At 46.8% G+C, this 22415-nt stretch overlaps 1 protein-coding gene across 1 annotated transcript; it reads right to left on the bottom strand.

Moving 5' to 3' along the window:
• Positions 1-3878: 3878 nt before the first annotated feature.
• On the bottom strand, positions 3879-21958 carry NAT10 (N-acetyltransferase 10). The gene is made up of 28 exons (XM_058027046.1): positions 21809-21958; positions 20276-20367; positions 19723-19894; positions 19308-19430; positions 18918-18979; positions 18538-18652; positions 17161-17268; positions 16494-16627; positions 16030-16123; positions 15568-15666; positions 14463-14599; positions 14230-14354; positions 13140-13290; positions 12680-12776; positions 11679-11795; positions 11482-11583; positions 11303-11377; positions 10751-10867; positions 10453-10586; positions 9953-10001; positions 9411-9504; positions 9207-9317; positions 7923-8095; positions 7716-7835; positions 7016-7114; positions 6569-6642; positions 5333-5416; positions 3879-4307 (listed from the first exon to the last, which is right to left on the bottom strand). Exons 1-28 carry the CDS (start codon positions 21914-21916, stop codon positions 4217-4219), a joined length of 3057 nt encoding a protein of 1018 aa, XP_057883029.1. The 5' UTR covers positions 21917-21958; the 3' UTR covers positions 3879-4216.
• Positions 21959-22415: the final 457 nt, after the last annotated feature.

Here is a 22415-nt window from a genome sequence, read left to right on the forward strand (position 1 = left end):
GTGCCTCAAATCAAGTTTAAGTGGCTTTAAACTCCTGGAATGGTCTGGGTTGGAAGGAACCTTAGAGATCATCCTGTTTCCTTGCCCTGCCATGGTCAGGGACACCCTCCTGGGGTGTACATGGAATTTGCTCAGTGCCAGGCTGGTGAAATGGGTGGGGTTTTCTCCCTGAGCCCAGTCAGGGGCAAGTTGGGGGCTTCCAATGGGAAGGAGCCTGGGAGCTGCATTTCCAGAGCTGAGAGGCTCCATGCCTGGAAATGTTTCCAGTCCTGCTATTTGTTTTTTTCCAAAAATGGGCATTACATTTCTTCCCTGAGTGAGGTGGTTTTCCCTGGATTGTTGGGATTGCACACTGGTTGTTTAAGGTCTCTGATGTCTCTTTCTCCTGAACAGAGGAGTGAGGAAATGGGAGTGCTCCCAGCTGTCACAGAGATGTGGGAACAGCCCTGTTCCAGTGAGGAATATGGTGCCCAGCTCGTGGTGTGTACCCTGAGATGGTCTTTCCTGTTGTTTATTCCTTAGAGCCTGTTGGAGTGCTGGCCTGGATTTGGGAGGAGCCAAGTATCCTGGATCTGTGAGGTTTTTCCTGTCAGAAGTCCATGGTGGGGATGTTTTTCCTGGCTATCCCAAGTGGAGAGAACAGCTTTGGAGTTGTTGCAGCCACAGGCTGGGGATGCATCCCCTGAAAACCAGTTCAGGATTGTTCATCTGACTCTGCCACTGACCTGTGGCTTCCAGGGCCCCTCCTGGTATCCTGGATTTTCCCAGGAGAGGATATTCCATCACCTGCCTTTAGAGCCAGGAATTCCAGACCCAGTAAGTCAGACATTCCATGTGAGCTGTCCCAGTGGCTGGGTGGGAGAGGGAGCAAACACCCCACCCTGCTGTTTGAGACATTCCCAACTGGAATTGGGGCTGAGCTGTCATTGCAGAGCTCTGAGGCCATGAGTTCAGCCTTAAATTGGGATGCTGAGGCATCCCATGCCTGTGGCACTCGGCCACACATCCCTGATGTGGAACAAAAAGAGGACGGGGGAAGTCCTGGGTTAGTGGGAGGATGTTTCTGGACTGGAACTGGGAGAGGTGCCGATCATCCCATGGAATCCGGGGCTGCTTTGGCTCGGAAGGGAGCACGGGATCATTGACACTCTCCTGTCTGATTGCACAGCCAAGAACATCCCAAAGGGCCTCCTCACCCTCATGGACAGCAGGAATGTCTTCCATGGCTCCTGCTTGGGAATGGCAGTGGCTGTTGGGAGCTCTGGCAGGAGCACCTGGAGACCAGGTGAGAGCAGCAATGGGATCCTTCCAGCTGCTGCTGGAGGCGGTTTTCTCTGTTTATGATAGAGAATTGTATATTTACGAGAATTAGATAACATATGCTATATGCTATATATTATATACTATATAGAGAGAATTATATATTTACTATAGAGAATCTATATTACGATGTTTCTCTGACTGATCCTTTCACAGGAATTTTCCTGGGCATATTTGAGAGTAATTCCAAGAGTTTGGAAATAGTTGAAAAACAAAGGGAGATAATTGTGAAGCCCACCACATCCCAGGGAATGAGCAGAGCTGCAGAGCCGCGGGCAGGAGGAGCTGCTCCAGCATAGGCACTGTCCTGCTCATTCAACCCCTGCCAAGTGAGACCTGATGCTTTCCTCCCTCTTCGCCCAAGATCTGTGCAACTCACAATCTCCAATGGCAAAATCTCTGGTAGTAAAATTCTAGTTGAAATGTTTAATCGGTTTCCAAAGCACGGGATATTGTGAGATAGAAGGAACCCACAAGGATCATGAAGTTGAGCTCTAAGTGAATGCTCCATCCAGTAATTGAACTCACAACCTTTGGTGTTTTCAGCACTCTGCTCAAAACAGCTGAGCTGATCTCTGTCATCTGGAATTCTAGGCTGGGAATTGGAAATACCAACAGGGTAATTCCTATGCCAATGCAGCTCCTTTTGTGCTAATGCTGCTTTAAACACGAGCCCTTGGAATGTCTGTGGGGCAGAGCTCCATGGCTGGCACTGGACCATGGAGTAACACAGGTGAACTGCTGTGTGACACCACAAAATTCTTCCAATCACCCCGATTTCCTGCCCTTTCCAGGATTTCTCCAATAGCTGCAAAGGTGCTCATGCCATGTCTCTTTACAGGGAGAAATGAGCAAGACAAGTCCTGAGGGTTCCCTTGGTCCATGGGAGAATTGTTCTGGTGAGTATTCACATGTGGATGTAATGCTTCATGCAGAGCTGGAAGCTGGAACTCCAACAGGTTTTGGTGCAGTGTTCCCACTCATCTGCTGCCAGCTGGGAAGGGAAATGGAGTCAGACATACCAACTACTACCTGTTACCCAGCTGTGGCTGCCCCATCCCTGGAAGTGTCCCAGGCCAGGTTGGACAGTGCTTAGAGCAATCTGGGATAGTGGAAAATGTCTCTGCCCCTGGCTGGGGTTGGAATGGGATGAGCTTTAAGGTCCCTTCCAAGCCACCCCCTTCCATGGTTCTACTGTCACCACCCCATCAGATCCTAGTCTGGAAGTGTGACACTTGGGAACAATCACACACTCCAGGTGTTTTAAGCTTGGCCCCCAAAATAACAAACTGCTGTCAAAAAAAAAAAATGGCCAGGAATTCCAAATTGTTCCCTACCCCTACCTTTTTTTTGGTAGCTTTCCTGTTGCCCCCTGCTCACCTCCACCACAGGGCTTGGAGCACTGGGAGCAGTCCTTTAGTGCCCACTTGAAGGTGTCTGAAGTGCCTGGCCCTAATTCCAGTTGGGAATGTCTTAGCTACCACCCCTCCTTCCTCTCCCTCACACCCCACCACTGACAGCAGGGGCAACTCAGATTGAATGACTGACTGACTGTGTTTGGAATTCCTTCTTTAAAAAGCAGCACTGGAATATCTGGGATACCAGGAGGGTCCCTGGAAGCCCAAGGAACAAACAAGGGGACAGACCACCTCAGGGTGCACACCACTATTTTTAAAAATAACACCAAAACCAGGGACAATTCACACTCACCTTTTCTCCTGGGCACAGCTCTCAGAGCCTCTCACTCCTTGCCTTCCATGCCTGCTCCTTTTCCAAGACCTTTGGGGCCAGTTCAGGGCAGGCAGTGGCCACCACAGCCCTGGCAGTGCTGCTGGGTGATCCCAGCCCCTCTCTGAGGGCTGCAGCTGCACATGTCCCTGCTCAGGGATGTGCCACTGCCACCAACTGTGGTGGCACACCACAGAGGCTTCCAAACCACAGGCAGGCACAGGCTGTGTTTGTTTAAAATCAGCCTCCTAGAGAAGAAAAGCTGTCCTTACCTCAGGATTTGCCAGGAAAAGGAGCTGTGAGATCTGCAGGTAAATACAACACAGCTGTGCCCTCAGCTGCAGGGAGGGCTCTGTTCCAAACCCCCACAGCAAAAAGCCAGAAGGATATCAGGGCACTGCAGCAGGGCTCTCAGGATTGGGACTGGGACACTCTATGGCAAAGCTCTGGCCTGGGTTTGAAGTCTCTGGAGTGTGAGAGGCAGCAGAGCCAGAGTCACAGCCAGCCCCAGCTCCAGACTGGCACAGTCATTGCCAAGTGCTGGGAATTCAGTGCTTGGCTGCTCAACTGGCCCCTGAGGTCAGAGAGGAGATCCCACAAGCAGGTTTTGGTACAACAGTGCTGATTTCTGGCAACCTGAACACAAAACTTTCCACCACAGCCAAGGGGCAGCTCTGGGCCAGCAGGGAGGCACAGTGAGTGTGCAGTGACCAGCCAGCCCCAAATACAAAGGACATAAAAGCCCCCTCAAGCTCCAAAGGACCACCAGAACCAGCAGCTGCAGAGACCAAGGTGAGCTGTAGTGCTAAGGCAGAGTAACATTTCTGTCCTTTGTTGTCCAAACTCTTGTTTAATGAACCACAGGACCATTAAGATGCAGGAAGTTTACAGATCTGCCCTCCTGGAATGGGAATTTTGGAGCTGCTCAAGCACTTTCATTATTCCAGTGCATTCCAGTTCCTCACTCACATGCTGCAGTCACCCTTCATATAAAAATCTTCACACAAACACTTGAGCACTGCTCTTCCCACAATACAAACACGTGAAAGATGCCTCTCAGGATTTTTCTTCCCTCCAAAATAGTTTCTTGCTTTAGAGGAGAACAGGGCTTTTTAAGTACAGACCCAGCACTTGTTCATTCAAGTTCATTGATTGATTGGCTTTTAAGTCATTTCTTCCTCTTCTGCTTTAGATCTTTAGTTTTCTTAAATTTCTTCTGTTTGGGTCCTCGTGCTGTTTCGAGTTTTCTTTTCTTCTCACTGGAAAACAGGAACAAAACATCTGTTAAAAACACACCGGCTTGCCATCCAGCAGGGAAATCTTTGTTGTAATATAGGAGTGAGGGAGAAAATTTAAACTTGGTGCTAGAAAAAGCACAAAGAAGAGCCTGACTTAGATTTTATAGTGTCCTGACATTCTCTAACCCAGAAGATCTTGATTTTTAGCTCTTGTCTTTTAGCTCTTGTGTTTGCTTTTCAAAACTGTATCTGTCCTAAATGCGGTATCTGGATTTTAGAGTACCTAGAAGAGAAACTACTGATTGTTTTAAAACATTCAGTTTTGTCCCTGCACTGGATTTTGATTCAAGTAAACACAACAGGAATTCCAAGCTCTGATCTTTTTAAGCAGCTGCTAAGAGTCTCTCCTTCCTGGAAGGCTTTTGGAAATTTACAGCTCCTAGCATTCATGGAAAAAACCATGGAAGGGTGGAACAGAGATCACATAATTACTTGAGCTGTCAGGCACTCCAGGAAGGGGAAATAAGTGAGCAGGGAAGTCTCACCTATAAATCCCCAAGGAAAAAAATGGGAAAATTACATGCTGGGCATGGCAGAAGAAAGAAGATGGGTGAGAATTAAGGAATTGTAGAAATACAGACATTTTCCAGGCTCAAGCTCACTTTTGAAAGAATTCTTTCCTGAATTTGCATTTTCTCCACTGGCACCTCCAGGTGCTCCCACTCAGTGTTATATCCCAAAGCAAACTGGGCAGCCAGGTGGAATGAGTGACCCAAGGGAGGAACAGTCCCAGCTTCTGTGTGGGATCAGGATCAGATCATCAGCAATAGAATTAAACAAGTTAATGAAGAGAGGACCATCCTTAGAGCAACACAAAGACTGGGTAGTGGAGCTCACAGCCTCTCACACCCCAATTCCTTCAGGAAAACTGAGGATCTAGCCAGGACCCTGAGTTCACTTTTAACCCTTAGGCTTCACTCTTGGAAAACATTTAATAAAGCCAGCAGGAAGAGGAGAGATCTCTGGAATATTTCAAGTTCCTTTACCTTTTCAGGCTGACGACGGAAGCGTTCTGTCCTGCCTTGCTCAGCACCTCGTTCCACTCCTCATCATCCCCCCTGATAATGTACCTGAGCGGGAAAGGGGAAGCAAAGTCAGGTCCCATTGTTAGCACAGAGGAAAACAACATAAAAATAAGGTGTTTCTACTGTCAGGGACACACTACTCTGCAAACAAAGCCACTGTGCCAGCACCCAAGCAAATGGGATTTGGGAAACACACACCAAGTCAGGCTGGAAAAGCTGGCAGGGGACAGCTTTCCTAAATCAGTCTGGGGAAAAGTGAAGAGCTGCAGCTTGCTTTTAAAAAGAGAAATTAAGACAAAAATTGCTACTCAAATAAGCTCATGTCCTTTGGCCCTTGTCTGGGTGTTCAAGCACCCTGGAAATTACACCCAGATTTAAAGAGGCAAAGCAGTTGTGTAGCAGAATGGAGTGACTGCTCTCAATCTCAAGTTCTTGGAGGTTTGGAATAGATAAGGCTTTGTCCACAAAGCAGAACAATGTTGGACAAAGCCCCACAAGTTTTCTACAACCTGCATTGAAAAGTATTCAAAATAGATTTTTGTGTCTCTCTCCTCATGGAGAACAAAAATCTGTTTCTGGCTGAGGATAAAAAAAACAGGAAACAGAGTCCAAAATGACAAAAAGGTATGCAGCACTATCAATGCTATAAAATAGAATTAATTTGAAAACATTCTGGTTGTATTATTTTCCTTATGTGACTGACTTACAAGTCACTTCAAATCACATCCATTCTTGTCCTTTCTCCAAACATGACAACCAAAGATTCAAAGAAGGTTATAATTCCTTTTGCCAGATTTACCAGAGACCAATTTAGAGCCAAGCCAGACAACTTCCCTGGGACATCAGCACAGTGAGCAGTGTTTGTAAGACAAAAAGTGGGAGGGTAGAGGGAAGAGAGAGGATCAGTGGCATCTGTAACTCCTGTTGGTCCAGAAAGAAAGAAGTCTGCTTAAGACACTTAAATAAAAGCTCTGGTTTTAAGTAAAAGTCTGATTAAGACACTTTAGTAAAGCTCTGGTCGCTTGCCCTTTTTGTGTTGATTTGGGTTTTTTATGCTTTACCCACTGCTGACAATACACACTGGTTCTCATTTACTGATGGGTTACTGCACCTACAGCCTTGCGCACAAATCCCAGCAAGAGCCAGCATTCCACCCAGGAAAAAATGGATTTGAGACCCAGGCAGATGAATTCTTACTGTGTAAGGTCCATCTCCTTCAGCTTCATCACCTCCTGCTTGTGCTTTTCTTGGAATTCCTTTGCAGCCTCCTCCTGCAACAGGACAGCACAAGATGCTTTAGGTCCTGAGGGCAACAATGACTTTGTAATGAGAGAAAAATACCTTTTCCCCACAAATACATCCCCTAAACCAAATACCAGCTGGTCCTGAATAGCTTCTCTCTTTTATTAATTTCATTTTTATGTTATTTGTACATACAGACTTGTAATTTTCTGTGAAAACCCCACACTGCAGCTTAAAACACAACTCCAGCTGCACATAATGCAAACCTGTCAGGTTTTAACTCCCTTGCAGTGCCAGATGTGGTGTGGAACCCTTTCCATCCAGGAAAATGTAATGTTTCTGCCCTCAGGTGAACTCCCCTGAAGTGTTTACATATGAACCAGGAATAAAGTTTGTAATTACCAAATCATCATTTAAAGATTTCAGCGTTGGCTCCATCACAACATCCTTTGTTGCTGCCATCTGCTCCTCCACAGCTTTTTCCTGGACTGTGTTGAAGAGCTGAAAATGAAACAAGCCAGCACATGTAAGACTTGGTTTTTAAAATACCATTTATCACCTCTACAATGAACTCCTAAACCCAGACTTCAGGAGCTTTGTTATCCTAAACCTTAGAGAGAAAGAAAACCAGGAACCAGATCCAAAACTTTAAAACTATTTCAGTGGATTTCAAGTCTACCTCTAGATAACACTGAGAAATAATTTTATTTTTTTCCAAGGAAAGCTGAGATGCCACCAATGGTCTGAACAATGGCTCAGGCAACAAGGATTGTCAGCTCAGCATTCTGGTCAGGGCACTTCAACATGGAAAACCATAAGATAAGCACTCTTATCTGGGAAATCACTACACAGAATCATTAAGTGGTTTGGGTTGGACAGGACCTTAAAGACCACTGAGTTCCAAATTTCCAACCATGGGCATTTAAATCATTGCCACACATTTTCCAGCTGGGATTTTCCCCACTTGCCAAGAAGTTTATGGTCAGTAAGTGGGGATGTGTTAAGGATGCCCAGCTCTGACCCAGCTCTCTCTAAGTGTGGTATTTTGTGTTAATTTTGGAATCATGGTCCCACATGGCCATGGCTTGTCCTGAGCTCCCACCTGCACCACTTTGCGGATGATCCTGTTGAAGAGCCCCATCAATTGACTGCTGGGCAGCTCCAGCTCCTTTTCCAGCTGGTCCAGAGATTTATGCTGCAGGCCAATCCCTAGGAAAAGGGCCTGAGGAAGAGACAGGGATTTCAGCACAGAGCAAGGAGAGACACACATCCCCAGCTCACTCCCCAGATCCACCCTGCCCACACACACCGACTGTGCAGCAGAGAGGGAGATGTCTCCCATCTGGCTGAGGAAGAACATCCTGGCAATGGTGGGCACCATGTCCATGATGAGGTGGTAGTCCACCATGTTGCGCGAGTACATCTCCAGCCTCTTCAGGTCGTAGGGGATGAAGGCTGACTCCAGCTCAGCGCGGCTGAGGGCTGGTGGGAGCAGAGAAACACAGCAAGGTTGGCAATGTTCTACAAGCACCCAGGAGCTCAGTGTTTAGCAGGAATTCAGGTATTTAGTGATGCTGGCAAGGGGGGCTATTTACAGACAGGAACAAGACACAGCTGCTGCTGAAAGCGCCTCGAGCTTTTTCAGCATCAGTCTCATTACATTGTTATGACAAAGGGAAGATGCCAGCAGTTCACATTCCAGGCAGCAGACCAGAAAACCTAATGTTACAACTTACTTTATAAGCTTCTTGACCAATCACACAAAGCAAAAGCACATTGACAGTAGTTCTATCCAATCACCATAAGCACACATACCTTTGGTTAAAACAATGCTTGCTTATTTTGAATACAATACCTACTTGTAAGCCTTAAAACACAACATACAGAGCTCCATTATTAAGCTTTAACCTTCCTAATATCTTGCTAGATATACTTTCTGTAGCTTAGAAAGCTATTCAGACAGGCATTAATACACAGGCCATTGTTCTATTTGCCCTTGCTTTCCTACAGTTTAAATACTTTTTCTGCTGACCTATCTCATGGCTGCTGCTTTAGCTCAACTCACAGTTCTGCTCTATCTGAGGCCTGCATCTTGCAGCTTTCCCAAAACCCTCTGATTTTGTGGATTCCCACAATTCCCCCTCTCTGTTCACCTAAAAACAAACCTTCATAATCATGTCATTTATTACTTGTGTTTTGTAGCCTTACTATAATATTTCTGCTTATTACCTGCTTAAAGCATGTTCTTGCTGGCACTAAGCACTGCTATATTACAACAGAGCAATTTAATGCTGTGAAAGTCCAGTCAGTGGAAAGGGCATAAATTACACCTGACAATAGTTACAAGTCATTGTTCGAAGAGCTCTTGTCGATTCCAGGGTCTTAATTCAAAACTTTTGCTGTAAAAGAGGTTTGTTCCCTTGCTGCAGCAGAAAAACCCTCTAGCCAGACACTAAAACCCCACAAGACACAAGTACCAAGTTCTCCCCAGAGGATTCTCCTGTTAAACATCTTGAGGAAACAGCAAATTGAGGTGCCAGGCTGCAGCCATACTCTGCCATGCACTTACAGCTGTCCCAGTCAGGGTACTCACGTGCTTGGGGCTGCTGTTTGATATTTTTGTTCTGTAGAATATTCAGTGCCAAGGAGGGAGAGAAGGTGCTGAACTGGTAGGAAAGCAGGGAAAGGAAGCGCCTCCTAAAATCTATAGGGCAAGAGGACAAAATAAATTAGCCCAGTAGACCTCTAGAATAATAAACAGCCCAGAGGGTCCTTCAGAGTCAGCAGGATCAGTTACCTTTCCAGAAGGCAGTGAGCCAATGTTCCTGCTCAGAGTCCTCTTCATTGAGCATCTTCAGCATGATGCAGGAATGCTCCCCTGTCAGGTCATTCTGATAAATAAGATACAGTTCTGTGATTCTGTGGTGGATTTCCCATCACCCCCATGAACCTTTTGCACTCTGCTCAGCTGAGGAAGGGAAATACCTTCTAAATCAACAACAACTGATGCATCAACTGCTACCAACCACCTCCACTTAATGGAAAACCTATGAACTTCTAGAATTTGGTAAATCTCAGCTATTTTACCAATAACCATATTAATAGCCGTCAACAGCTCTAAATTTTTATGTGCAAACTACTTGGAGGCCCACATTCACAACCCTAAAACTCTGCTCCTTAACTATAGGCCCAAAGAACAAAAATGAACATAAACCAAGCCTTAAAAGCAGCTTCAGCAAACCCTTCTTCCCCAAACCCCTTCTCACAGAATCTGCTGGAATGCATGCCCAGGGATTTTAGCAGGGCTGGATTTTCACTCAGGAACAGTGTGGTACTTACAGGGGTCTGCCTCAGATAAACTGGCACAAATCCAGCACGCTTCCAAAACCTGGGAAAAAGAGGGAACACACTGAGAATTATGGAGCTACATAAGTAATAAATTGTGGTTAAATGCAATTTATCTGCTGTACAAGGACAGCTGGTGAGGAGCAAGCAACACTCCAACCAACACAGTAAATGAGCGTTCTGTCAGAAAGCAGGAACAGCACCCACCTGAATGAGGGTTCAGCTCAGGGAAGTGAAAAATTATGACTGTAATGTCAAAAAATGCACAAACTTTCAAGGTGATGTGAAAGGCATTTACATCAGTCAGGTAAAAACCACCAGCTCTGAAGTGAGCAGCACCTCACATTTCTACAGGTCACAGAGATGAGTATTTAACCACTCCCTACCTATCACAGGCTGTTCTTACTTCTACACCCTGAAAAAACTGGGCATGTAAAGCTCATTATCTGTTTAAGAAGGGCAAGATGTAACTGGGAAATAGAATCATGTCCTACTTCAGCAATCTGGGTGTCAGGCCATAAGACACCCCAAGATAGTCCAGGTGCTCAGCTTGTCTCTCACTCAGTTTGAGCAGCAAAGGAGGCAAATCTTTCCGGGGTGTCACAACCTCTTCTAATAAACCAACAGTCTGGAAAAGAAAGTGGGAATGGGTTAGCAGCAATCCCCACAGAAAGCTGCAAATTAAAGCTCTTCTTCTCTATGAAAATCAAAGCTGAGTATTTCCTCCCTAGAGAGTGGAGACTTACAGGGGAAATTATGCAGCTTAGCATGACAGAAAAAAAATTAGCATACCTCACTGCTCACAGTTGTGATTTCTTTTGGCTTTTGAACTGTTTCTTCTTCCAAACATGGGAATTTGCCTTCATAGTACATCTGCAGCAAAGTCAGAGCTCTGCTGCCATAGCCCATCTGTGAAGAAGCAACAGCACACTGTAAGCAAAACCAGGTCTCTGATTTTTAACGTCCTCCCCTTAAAACCCATTAACAATCAGCAGTGCAAACATCACTCAGTCACTGCAAAAATGCTTTTTTTGGCCACATGGCAGCTCCAGGGAGAAGGACAGTACAGAAGAAATCAGCATCAGCCCTGGTAGTTCAGGGCTGTGTGGTATTTCTTGGGGTTTAACTCTGGCACACAGAAAATGCCAAACACTTGGTAAGGCCACAGTAAATATCCCTGGATGGTGTACAGTGGCTCGGGATGCTCTGGGAGCACAGATTTGGTGTCCTGAGCTTAAAATGCTTAGAACTGGAGGAGCTGCAGTGTTTGCCCTGTTCTGAGCTCTGCCTGCAGAGCCATTTCCATTTCCCTGGCCCCATCAGAGCTGGCCCCAGGTACTTTACCCCCTGGTAATCCGGGTGAACCGCGATGCGAACCACGCGCCCGCCGGAGAGGCCCCCAAAGTCCGGATCCTGGAACTGCACAGGGACAAAGAGCCCATTAAAGGACACAGCTGGGTACTCTGGAGACAAGAAATACATGAAATATACCCTGGGTGCCAGTGCACAGCCAAATCACCCACCTGCTCTGAAATGGTCCAGGGAATCAGATCACCAGAGGCTTTCTTCCCCCTGGAGAGGCTGTTCATGATGGACTGGCGGGAGATCTCTCCCTCCATGCACACCTGCCAGGAAAGACACAAAAACATGAACACACAGAATGCTTCCTCCTGCTCAACTAGACCAGGATCAAAACTGACACTCAGAGTCATTCTCTTACCTGAACAACAGCCAGGACTTCTGGTAAGGAATTCTGGGTGGGTGGAACAGGAGGCAAAAGGCAAAAGAGATGATGGGCAGGGGCATCAGAGAGCATCTGGAGGTCATTGGGGGAGTTCTGCAGGGTGAAGACATCAGAAAGATCATGATCTGTCCAGAGAATTACAGAGTCCCTTCCAACTACCCTGAGCTGGAAGGGATGCATCAGGATTGAGTCCAGCTCCTGGCCCTGCACAGGACAACCCCAAAAAGGGCACAAATGTGCCTGAGAGTGTTACCAAATGGTTATTCCATGAGGAGAGCTTCAAAATCCAGCTGATTTCTAAACAATCCATCTATCTTCCAAATTTAGAGCTATTAAGAAATTTGGAACTCATACAATACTGAGGGATGGAGGAGCTCCCAGGCCAGGTCATGGCTGTCACATCCCCAGACAGCATCTGTTCTCCTCAAGGGAAACCCTGTGCTCTAATATGTATGAACCTCAACTTCATATTTTCATACAGCTCCTTACCTCCTAAGTACCAAATCTCAATCTTTTTTTAAGCCTCAGATTTTTAGAACTCAGTAGCTCAGCGCTTCTGGACTTCCCCAGATTTACAGATTAACCCTGGTCTTGAAACCTTGAGAGGAATTATTCCTCTTTTCAGCCTCATAACAGTGCTGCTCTTGGTGAACTTGAGGCCACCAGAACATAGTAAAGAGAACTGCAAATGAGGTTCAGCACTGATAAAATCCTGACAGGCTTGGATGCTCATTTAGAATTTTAGTCTCCACATTTTTTCAAGGCAAAAATATTCCAGACTATCTGGAAATCCAGTGTGTACAGCCAGGACTGAGGTAGAGATCCCAGAGAAAGAAGAACACAGCTCTGTACACAACAAGAAGCAACAGAAGCTGTTGAGAAATGTCAATCAAGCTGTCATAACAAGCACCTCTGTCCCCAGAAAATTCCACACTGAAACTGGGAATTAAACTGGATAGAAGAAGCCCAAGCCATACCTTGTAGTGTGAAGCCACATAGAGGGCCATCAGCCTCTGCAAGAAAACTTCTGATGCTCTGTGGTAACAGAAGAGTGTGTCTCTATTTACATAGTATCTAAATACAGGGATTAAAGAAAGAAAACTCCTTGGGAACCAGGAAAAAGCTTCCTGTTGGTTTATTTTCAATATCTGGGCTTGCCTTCTTAGACTCCAACAGCTTAATCTACAAGAATAAATAATTTTGGGCAGTCTTTGCAGCTTTCACACCCTTCACCTGTAAAGATAAACCTTTTGTAATTCCAACAAGGGCATCCCCTCATGCAACCCTTCCTTGAGGTTGTCCCTGCAGCAAAACTGGGGTTTGGTGATGTCCTGGCAGCACCCACCACCAGTGCCAGGGGTGAGGTCTTGGGGAAAAGACCATGTGCTGAGCTTATCCCAGCCATAAGCCAGGCTGAGAACCTTTCAGGGAGGATACAGGTCACAGGTGTCTGGCAGGGGGCAGCCAGAGATGATCCTGGTGATGTTGAGGCAGTCCAAGCACAGGAGATCATTCAGCCACTTCTCCACGGGGTCCCCAGGGGCGTACCTGATGGACTCGTGCAGGGACACCTCGTGCAACGTGCGAGCTGCAGGGGTAAAAAAGGACACTCAGGACTGGACAAGCACAGGATCCCTGTGCCCTGAAGGGCTCCCAGATCAGAAAACTGTCAGGTGCTGATTTTTCACCTCTAAAAAGCCTTCCATCTGCAACTTGTGAGGCAAAACCAGCAGAGTTCTGCCATTTCCACACACAACCCCTTCCCACAGCTGCAAGGCACATGGATGGGTGGGACAGCTACAGATCAGGGTGACAGCAGCCCCAGGACACACACAGGTTGTGTGGGACACACAGGGCAGAGGTGCTGTTGTTGGGAAGGATGAAAGTTTGACAAAAAGGTCTCACAGATATGTGTGCTTAGCAGAAAGATTTTTAAATGTAGAGTCTGATGAAGGAATAGAGATGTAAGTAAGTTTTGATATAGAAGAAAAGAATTGCTGAGCCAAACGTGCTGGCTAGCCAAGGAGGCAAAAGGTATGTTAGTTAGAAGGGGTTTTTATTGCTTACAGCAAAGGACAAACCCACCTCAAACAAGAAGATGTTTTTACCAAGCAGAAAGAGAGCACAGGCAAACAAGTCAGCAAAGTCGCAAATAGAAAAAAAGTCTCAGAATTTCCAACTGCAAGAAAACTGAATAATAACTGCTAGCTTAAACTGTAATGTACTAACTTTTAGTAATTGGAGAACAGTAACATGAATATTATAGTACTTATGATAGGCTATAGATAAAAGCTAAGGTATAGATTGGTTCTACTGTATTAAGATGCTCAGCAAAGAAAAGTATGTAATGCAATGGAACCTAAACCAAAGGGGCTCCAGGCCTGCCTGCAGCTGGAGCTGACAGCTGTGGGCACAGGCTCTGTCACCCACCACCCTGGACTGCTGGAACATCTTGGATGGAATAAACTGCATTTTAGAGAGCCGCCTGGAGTCCCACATCCCTCATTCAGGCTCTGACATGCTGTACCTGAGGTGAGCTTGGCAGTGGCTGTGGATTTGTTCTCTGCTGTCAGGGTCACCTGGCTCTGGGCGCTCTGCTGGCGGAGCTGCTGGATGAGCTTCAGGGACAGCGACCGCCCGGTGCCCTCGTACCTGGGAACCAGGACACAGGGAGCTGAAACACCAAGCACAGGAACCACAGGAACCACAGGAACCAGGCAGCTCTGGGGAGCCCCAGCAGCGTGGCTGCTCCAGCCTCACCCATTGATGGTGGAAGCCATGAACACCAGGTAAGGGCCCAGCAGGTTCTTCACCAGGGGCAGGGGAATGGCAGCAGCTTCGTCGATCACCACGAGCTCGGCCTGGCCCAGCTTCACAGAATCAGCAGGGTGGATGTACTGCAAAGGAGGGGACACTGTCACTGCCAGCAGGGAAACATCAGGGTCCTCAAAGCTGGGGCCCAGGAAAGCTCTTTGCTGTCCCTGCTCTCCTCAAACACCAAGCCAGAGACTGAGATGTGGAAAAGCAGAAAGGAGAGGGGTTAGGCTGCCCTAACAAGGACTGGCTCATACATCTTGTTTGGCACAACTCCACAGGAATTCATCTGCCAAGGTGAGGAAAATAAAGGAAATCTAATCACTAAAACCTCTTCCTGCACTGCTCCTGATGCCTTGAGAAGGCTGACTACAACAGAGGCAAGAAGGAGTGAAAGAATAAAGTAGGGATTTACTAAAAGGCCTCAATGGATCCACCCTGGCAGTACAAGAGCCCAGCCAGGGCTACACCCAAGATGAACCAAAATGGTCACAAAATGGACAACTGGCCATGAGGTTTCTCACTTTTATAAGTTCTGGTCCATTAGCATATTGGAATTAATTGTCCAACCACAGCTTCAGGTTATGAAGTCCCATCCTCCCAGATACACTCTTCAGTTCCCTGTTGTTTATGGTTTTTGGGCCTGAGGCTGAAACAGCTGTCCTTCGTCCTCAAACTGGAAAAGGAATTGTTTTGTCTGCCTGCTCTGTGAAGAGACCTTACTAACATTTCATATGAAGCTCAGAGTTACACACTAAAGCAGCACAGAATCTGAAAAATATGAAAGCTAAAACTTAAGGCATGACTCCTTTCACCTTCCTTTGCTTTTGTTTTGGGAGAAACCCACAAGGGAGCTCTGTAATCTACAAGTTATTTTCTGAAAGAGAGAGGGTATTTTGAGGAAGTCAATCCCTGAAGATCTGCCTTCCAGCAAAACCCATCAGGGCAGCTCCACATCATACAGAATGAACATGCTTAAAATCAAAACAACTTCAACACTGGCAAAAACCACAGCCAGGAACAAACCTGGAAAGGTAAGAATGCCAATTACCTGGATGGTCTGCCTGTGCTCCTTGAACACATTCACTCTGACCACTGCCTTGTTGAACTCTGGATTTAAGGACTGAACAATCTCATAGTCCAAATGCTCCTGGAAAACAACATTTTTAAACAATATAAGAAGCTAAGATGTAAGAAAAAAATAATTTACCATCATCATCATCAAAATAAGCTCAGTCACTTATTTCACATTCTAATCAAAAATTCTTATAGAAGCTTAAAAGGCCTGAGAACTGGGAACTTATTTACTGATGTTAAAATCTGTTTCACAAAGAAACTGGTTTACCCTGCTTAAAGACAGAGAAAGAAACACAACTCTACCATGATTACTTTTCTTGCAGAACATTGTAAAAAAGGCTGGTAGCAAAGATATGTAGCCAAAAGCACTGATGAGGTGTAAAACTTCCTAGCAGGAATGCTTTGAAAATATTGTAAAATAGTCTGCTCCCCTCACCTGATACTGCAGTGCATCAAAGCCTTTAAATATGAACTCAAAGAGAGTGTGAAGGTTGTCAGGGCTGGGAGATGTGACAAAGATATTGGAGTAACTGCAGAGAAAAAAAAGCAAAACAAGAGCTGAATGATTATTCTAACCAATTTTACCACATAAGAACTAAACAGGATAGGTTTTTAACAGGAGGGGTTGACTTTACCTAATAAACAAAACACAGCAGATTCCTATGGACAATAATCTTGATTTATGTGTTGATTATTTTGAGTTTTAAGAAAAAATTGACCAAAAGACACAATTTTGTCAAGATATAATCTTGTATCAAAAGATGTAAGATTAAAAATGAGGGATTTCAGATTGGATATTACTAATATATTCCAATCTTGCCACCTTGGTTGTGTTTTGGGTTTTTTTTTAACTCAGGGATGCAGATAAGGCCTGGGGGATTGGAGGGGGGGATCACTCACCCAAAAGCCACAGCTCCAGCAATGGCCAGCCCCAAAGCAGCAGATTTCCCTCGTCCCCTGGCTGCTGTTAATGCCACAGTGCTCCTCAGGGTCTTCTCAGAAATGGCTTCAATGAATTTTAGAACTGCTTTTGCCTGAGGATTAGAAAACCCCAAGAAAAGAGAGTTTGAGTTTCTTTCACCCTGAGTCCTGCTCTACCCAGAGAAGCTCAGCTCTGCCAGCACACCTGATGCCTTGTGAAGGCTGGCCTAGAACTGGATGGAGTTAAAGAATAAAGTAGGGATTTATTAGAAGGCCTCAATGGATCCACCTTGGGCAGCACAAGAGCCCAGCCAGGATTGCACCCAAGATGAACCAAAATGGTCACAAAATGGACAACCAGTCACAGAATCTCTCACTTTTGTAAGTTCTGGTCCATTTGCATATTGGAGTTAATTGTCCAATTACACCTTTAGCTTATGAAGTCCCATCCTTGTTTATCTCTTTTCATTCTGCCACTGTTTATGATCTTGGGCCTGAAATTTGGATAATTTATCCTTGGTCTACCTACCTTGTTTTGTCTCCCTACTCTGTGAAGAGAGCTTACTATCCCCTACTATGAAGCTCAGAACTACAGACTAAAGCAGCACAAAATCTGAAAAATATAAACCTGAGGCATCACACCAACCTGATCCAGGGTTTTGCAGCCATCCACCAGCACTCCCACAGGCTGTGTGTCCTGCAGGCTCTCCTTCAGCTCCCTCAGCTCCAAGTCCTGGGGCCCCAGGCTCTCCTCCTGCAGGCACACAACAGGATAAGCCAAGGATATTTCAGCACAATCCTACCTTTGTGGTGTCTTCTGGAAAAGATACCACAAGAAAAATGTATTCCTCAAAACCATGAGAATTTATATGGACAGACATGTATTTAACACTTAAATTTCAGGCATCTTCAGGAGAATGGTCACAAAGATGTTGCCCAGTCCTGACTTCCCCAGGCTTGGAAGGGAAAACAGGGAAGAATTTTGCAGCACATAGTAATTACAGAATGGCATTGATAGAAAAAACAGATTAAAGAAGAGTGCTCTGAATAATTTAATTCATTTTTTTAGTCTTTGGACATTCATGATCTTTGTTACACTTCTCACATGCAGTGTCCAGGCAGGGGGAAAAACTACTGCAGCACCAATACCAAAATAATATCAAGACCTTCAGAGCCAAATAATAAACTTGGACACAAACACAACCAGTTTTAGATGGGAATGACAGCTGATTTTCCTGCTTGTCACTTAAATTCCAAAGGCACCAGCCTCTGCAACCAACAGATAAGCATTTGTGCTGCTGTCAGTGTTGTTCGTAACAATAAAAGGAGGTTGTTTTATTTGTTTATTTTTCAATCAGGGCCTTATTAGAATGTTTTTACCAGCTCTGACAGAAGCTGTGTTGGTTATTTCTTAGGCCACAAAGCACAGTTTAAATGCTTCAAGATTTCTGTTTAAAACTGGTTCCACTTTACTGCAGTCTACAAGTGGAAATGATAAAAGGATACACTTCATACAGTGCAAATGTGTCTGGATTATCCTCAGGGAATTCTTCCTGGAATGTGACATGTGTAACTCAGAAATTGAAACAACTGCCACAGCTTCCAGCTGTGTCCTGAGCTTGCAATATATACTTATTTCCAAAGTGCTCTCCCACTCTCCAAATGCCAAAAAAGTATTTTTATTGGTCCATCAGCTTGAAATCCCTCCATGCAACCACAATCAAGCTCCACCTCACTGGGCTGAGCAGTACATGAAATTTAATAAATATGGGCAAGCACAAAATGTGACAGGACAGAAAATAAAAAAAAAAAAAAAAAGCAGAATATAGAAAAAACAGCTCCCCAAGCTTCATCCACATAATTTTTGCAGAACGTTCTGCTTTTCTGCTTCCTCTGCAATGTCATCCTTTGATATAAATCAGGGTGAAATAAAAAAAAAATTCCCTGATTTTAAATCTTTAACACCCTGTGGCCAACTCAGAGGGATTTGTGGCAGGGCAGAGGGCTGGGATCACTCACTGACCTGGGACTGGGGGGGCACAGGAGTGATGTTGGCAGCGTGGCTGGAGATGGGCAGGATGTTCAGCTGGTCATCAATCACCAGGCAGGTCTTGCACGAGGCCAGGGACAGAATGAACCTGGGCAGGCAGAGAAAACTCAGTAAAATCAGCAGCAGCACTCCCTGGTGGTTCAGCTGAACTCTCTTCTAAACACAGAGAATTCACAGCTCCCCACAGCTGAGTATTCATAGCTCCCCACAGCTGAGCTGCAAGTCCAGCTTCCAGAAAAAGGCCTGTTCCAAGGCAAACCTGTGGGATGTTTTCCCATCAGGAACAGCCAGTGCTGCTCCTGGTGCTCTCCTTGGGCTGCCAGCGCAGCTCCTCTGCACTCTGAGCCACTCACCTCTCATTGAACCTCCCCACCACATCCTGGTGTGCCTCGGTCCTGTACCGGGAGTGAACGTCCTGAAGGAAAAAGGGAAGAAAACAGAAAGAAAATGTGACAGTGACATTTAAAGGATTGTGACCCCTTCTTTCCCATTCTTATCCCTCCATTTCCATCCACAGCACATCCCAGACAGGATCGTGACTTTGTGGTGAAGGACCCACATCTGCAGCATTTCAGAAATGCCTGAGTGTAACAAATCCCATCCCATTTCCTCCCACTCCTGATGAAGGAGCAGGAAAGATGATGGAAGGAGGATAACAGCCCACAATAGAATCAATAAACACCCACCCAGCATCACCTCAATGTAGCTGCTGGCAGAGAACAGATCCTCTGTGCTGCACATACCATGGTCATTGTATAGAGCTGCTTCAGGGAGTTCATGGTTCTCAGCAGGATCACCACAATTCCACCACCTTCCACTGTCTCCACAGTTCTGGCCAGCAGGTTTGGAGTCAAGGCTTCAAAATCCTGGGCAGTAAAAAGAACCTCAGAGTTACCCAGAGTCCAGCAGAGCAGCTGGCTCCTACTGAAAGGCACAGAGAGCCTGAAACCTTTATTCCTCCAAGTTTAATTCCCACTAAAATTTGCACCAAGCAATGCCCTGTTCCAACTCCTACCAACGAGGCCACCTCACCCTCACACCACTCGTGAGGGAAAAGCAAGGCCACCAAAACTGAAGTGACAGAAGCCACAAACCCCATTCCTGCAACGTTTCAAGTGATTCTTGTAGAGCCCTTTAGGGAGCCAAGGCCCTCCTGACCTGCAGGACACACATTCCAAAGGTGTTCCCCAGGATCTTGTGGGTCTCGTTGTAGTAGCAGTAGCGGATGTTTGTGGCTGCAATGAACAGCTCAAAGGGATCATCATCCTTGATGTTCAGAGTCCCACTCTTAATCTTCTTCTGGAGCTGCCTCATCCTCTTCTTCCTGTGGCTGGAGGGGAAAAGAATACACAACAGTTTTCTTGGGGAAGGGTTTGAGGGAAGTGTGCTCAGGCTGAGCCTGGAAGTCAGAGCTCAGTCCTAAATATGACTGAGGTGAAACAGCTGAGGAACCTCAGTTTTGAGGTTAAAAAAGGTTAAAAAGGGAGTTTGGCCCAGGGTAGCAGAGTCAGTGTTAGAGCTAAAGGAGAAAAACCAGAGGTAGTTTCTGCCAGTGCCAGCTCTGCTATGGAAGCCACATTTCACTCCTGGAAGAGCAGATTTCCCCCAGCTGCTCCAGGAACAGCCCTGGCTTCCCCTCCCTCCCTCCCCTCCCCTCAGCCTGCAGCCCTGGATCCTGCTACTCCCTGCCCAGGATGCAGGGCTCTCTCACCTGCTGAAGCCCAGCTCCTTCTTGTAGCACCAGAGCACAGAGGGCCTGGCCTTCACCGTGGCCTTGGACAGCATGTGGTGGAGGATGACGACCTGCCAGGGCACAGAGCACTCACAAACAGCTCTCAGGGAGCATCACAAAGCAAAGTGTTCTTCTAAACCTGGTTTTACAGCTGCATTTCCACCGTGGAGAACAGAGGGGCCCCTTGGCTGTGCCTGTGCCTGCTCCAGGGCTGCAGGACACTGGGTTTTACCTCCTGTGTCCTCAACTCCCTTCTCTGCCAGAACCAACACTGATAATTCCAGGCTAAACACACTTTTGTCTCTTATGGATAACCCATTCTTATGGATTTTCCACAGAGGGCTTCAGTGAACACAATCAGATGCCAGAACTCATCAGTAAATAATGTCATAATGCCAACATTCCTCTACTGCCACCTGAATAACTCATTCTTTTCCAAGTTTAATTTTTTTTTTAATAATTAGCTGACTTTATTTGCCCACAGACTGGAGATAAATGAATTATCAGTTACACAGCAATTAGAACAGAAGAGCAGCAGGAGCAGGGCAGGGATTGCTCCCCTCTGCTCAGCACAAGGCAGGGCAAAATCCTGGGCTCAGCTTTGGGTCCCTCACTGCAAGAAAGACACTGAGGGGCTGGAGCATGTCCAGGGAAGGGAATGGATCTGGGGAAGGGGCTGGAGCACCAGGAATGGCCGAGGGAGCGGGGAAAGGGCTCAGCCTGGGACCTTATTGCTCAGGAGAAGGCTCAGGGAAACCTTATTGCTCTCTACAGATCCCTGATGGGAAGGGGCAGCCAGGTCGGGCTCTGCTCCTGGGAACAAGGGACAAGAGGAGAGGAAACGGCCTCAGGCTGTGCCAGGGGAGGTTTAGGTTGGTGTTAAGGCAAAATTTCTTTCCTGAGTGGGCTGCCAAGTCCCCATCCCTGCAGGGATTAAAAAGCCACGCAGATGTGGCACTTGGGGACGTGGGTCAGGGGCTGCCTTGGCCTTGCTGGACTCAGCGGTCTGGGAGGGCTTTCCCACCCTGAACAACTCTGTGATTTTGTGAATGGACTTGTCCTAAACCACCGTGGGTTTGCCGAGCTGTTCTTCCCCTCCCCACTTGAAAAACACAAGGCTAGAGTCCCCGAAGAAAAACGAGTTTAGCACTGAATTTCCTCCACGCAACTTCAGCAGGTTCATCTGCGAGACAACTCCAAGCCCACCCCGAGAGAGAGAAACCATCACAGGGCAGAACCTCCAGCTAGCCCCAAAGTTCAACAGTTAAAAAACAACTTAAAAAACCAAACCAAGCCCACACACCGCAGCCTGTCCTGAGCTTCATTTGCCGTTCAGGAGCTTCCCAGCCGGGAGATGCCTCAGGAGGGTCTCACACACCATTTCCAGCCCTGTCCCTGTGAGTTCCCTCCCCTCAGGCCCCGCTGCTCTGCCTGGGGCTGCCAGGGTTCCATTCCCGCTGGAGAGAGCGAAGCAGGGCCCGAGGAGCCGCGGCGGCTCCGGCACGGCCGTACCTGGTCCTTGCCGCGGTCTCCCACCACCACGAACAGGCTCCGCTGCCGCTCCGCCACGCCGTTCTCGATGAGGACGCGGATGCGGTTGTCCACCTTGCGGCGCTGCATGGCTGCGGCTCCCAGAGCTCCCCTGGAGCTCTCCCCGTTCTCTCTCCCGGCTCCCTCTCCCCGCTCTCCCGCGGCCCCTCCCCGCTCCCGCTCCCCCCGCACCACGTGGGAGCCGCCTGGGCCCGGCCGCGAGCGCCGCGCGGTGCGGGAGGACCCCGGGGCTGCCCACGCCGGACGCCTGCGCGACCCAGGTGTATTTCTAAATACACATTTCTGTAAAATCGCACATAAAACACACACACATATATACACTGCTCTGTGTGTCGAGGTCTCAAGTAGAGTAACTGAAAGTAGCTTTCCACGTGGGAAAGGATTTCTGTGCCCAGCCGGCTCCCAAAATCCCTGCGAGACACAGAGCAGCCCCTATTGCCCACAGCTTCCCTCCTCCTTTTTCCTTTCCTTTCAATTTCCTTTCAATTTCCTTTTCTTTTGCCTTTCCTTGAAATTCCCTTCCCTTTATATTTTTTTAACGATTTATTCTAAACAAATCCTGCCTTTT

Source organism: Melospiza georgiana, chromosome 6, assembly GCF_028018845.1.
Source record: "Melospiza georgiana isolate bMelGeo1 chromosome 6, bMelGeo1.pri, whole genome shotgun sequence".
In the NCBI taxonomy this organism is placed as follows: Eukaryota; Metazoa; Chordata; class Aves; order Passeriformes; family Passerellidae; genus Melospiza; species Melospiza georgiana.